Raw genomic sequence first — 1,712 nt, 5'->3', positions numbered from 1 at the left:
GCAAAGATAAATCTCCAAATAACCGAACAGACAAGGAACCCAGAGAAAACATACAGTGTGTTCACTTCCACCCACTGCCACTGAGAACGCTGATTGCTCTCTTCAAACACAGAGTGAAGAATGGGCCTCATGTCGCATGGGGCAGGGCAGCTGCCGGATGGGGCCCTGACCCCACAAACATTGGCCCTGGCTGCAGCTGGTGCTCAGACTCCCTCTTGTTCCCCTCCGAAAGCCTCTTCATAAAGGGATGGGTAGCAAATGGGCTCTCTTGCATTGACCATGCCCAAATAATTTACGACCTTCTCATAGCTGGTTTCAGCGTGGGCCTTTGAACCCCACAGGAACTCATAGTGCGCAGGATCACTGCCGGGCACCTGCCGGTACTCCAGGTAGTTTTCCTGCACCCAATCTTGGGTGAGCAGCTTCCTGGGCTCCCCATAGAAAACGTGCTCCATCCCAACATACACCCCCATCACACTCAACGCTTCCCAGATAACCTCTTCGGGGGCGCAGTTGTCTTTGGTTAAGATCACACCCAGGATAATGATCAGGAGGGCAGCCTTGGGCATGCTATGATCATTACCCAGCATGCTATCGCATGAGAGGCCAAGAGCAGTGACAAGGATGTAGGAGGGGCCGGCGGGGTCCACCTCCTTCACCTCAGTGCCAAAGATCAGCTGCATGAACTCGGAGGCTTTGCCGAAGATTACAGGAAAGTAGTGCTTGTAATTTTTGATGACACTCTCCAGCATTTCTGCCTTTGTGACAGGCTCCTTGACGCGATATTTGTGGAGCAGGAAACGAACCAACTCAGCCACCTTCAATTTCAGTACTTCTTGGAACATGAACTCCAGGTGAGCTAGGTCGACCGAGGTGCTTGGCCCTTCCTCTTCTTGACTGCTGGAGCTCTCATCGAATTGGCTCCATAAAGTGTAGTAGACGGAAGTGGAGGAGGAAGAGCCTCCCTGAGGACTCTGGGGAGGACTTGATGACCCAGCAGCGGACACCTCCTCCTCCTCATCAGAGGAGGAGGTAGCCTCCTCCTCCTCATCAGAGGAGGAGGTAGCCTCCTGCTCCTCGCCTGTGGGATCCTGTGCACCCATCAGGCCCAAGTCCTCTCTTTGGGCTTCAGGGTCTTCATCAGGCTTGCAGTGCGGACTCCTCTGCTCAAAAGACATGATGACTCTGGTCAGGGCAGCAGTCGGGAGCGTGGGCAGGAGCTGGGTGATGGAGACCCACAGGCCTGGGGAGAGAGGGAGTGTGTGAGAGACTTCAGCTGAGAACCAAACCTTGGAGGTTCTAACAAAGGCTGACTTACAGGTCTTCTTCAGTGCTGCTCTGGGGCCTCTTGGGGCTCCTGTCCTCCTGGTCAGCCTGTCCTCTGAGAACCTGAAGGAGGAAGTGAGAGGGTTACTCAGCGTGCGGCTGGCCTGCAGAGATCAAGGCTCTATGAGTGACAGTAGGATGGATGGGGTCAGGTGCTCTGGGTTCACATGTGTGCTGGGGCAGGTGGGGCCCTTGGTGCACATTCAGGGCGAACACTTCACCTTCACTGCTGACACTGCCTTGGCCTCTTCTGCTCTGTGATCTGAGGACACTGTCTCAGACCAAGGCCTGCCTGCTTCCTGGAACTCCTGGAAGAGGAATCGAGGGGCCCTTAGGCAGCAGACTGCAGGCAGAGCCCCGGTCCCTCAGTGCCGTCAAGAGGGCGG

General features: G+C 55.5%; 1 protein-coding gene across 1 annotated transcript; it reads right to left on the bottom strand.

Annotated features, from left to right (window-relative positions):
• Positions 1-203: 203 nt before the first annotated feature.
• On the bottom strand, positions 204-1,178 carry LOC115898795 (melanoma-associated antigen 9). The gene has a single exon (XM_030934834.1). It carries the CDS (start codon positions 1,176-1,178, stop codon positions 204-206), a length of 975 nt encoding a protein of 324 aa, XP_030790694.1.
• Between the last annotated feature and the right edge of the window lie 534 nt (positions 1,179-1,712).

This window comes from Rhinopithecus roxellana, chromosome 7 (assembly GCF_007565055.1).
Source record: "Rhinopithecus roxellana isolate Shanxi Qingling chromosome 7, ASM756505v1, whole genome shotgun sequence".
Classification (NCBI taxonomy): domain Eukaryota; kingdom Metazoa; phylum Chordata; class Mammalia; order Primates; family Cercopithecidae; genus Rhinopithecus; species Rhinopithecus roxellana.
This window is presented reverse-complemented; position numbering and strand designations above follow the sequence as displayed.

What these genes read in the sequence shown, in the direction of transcription:
- LOC115898795 (XM_030934834.1), bottom strand. Translation starts at nt 1,178, where the DNA reads ATGTCTTTTGAGCAGAGGAGTCCGCACTGCAAGCCTGATGAAGACCCT.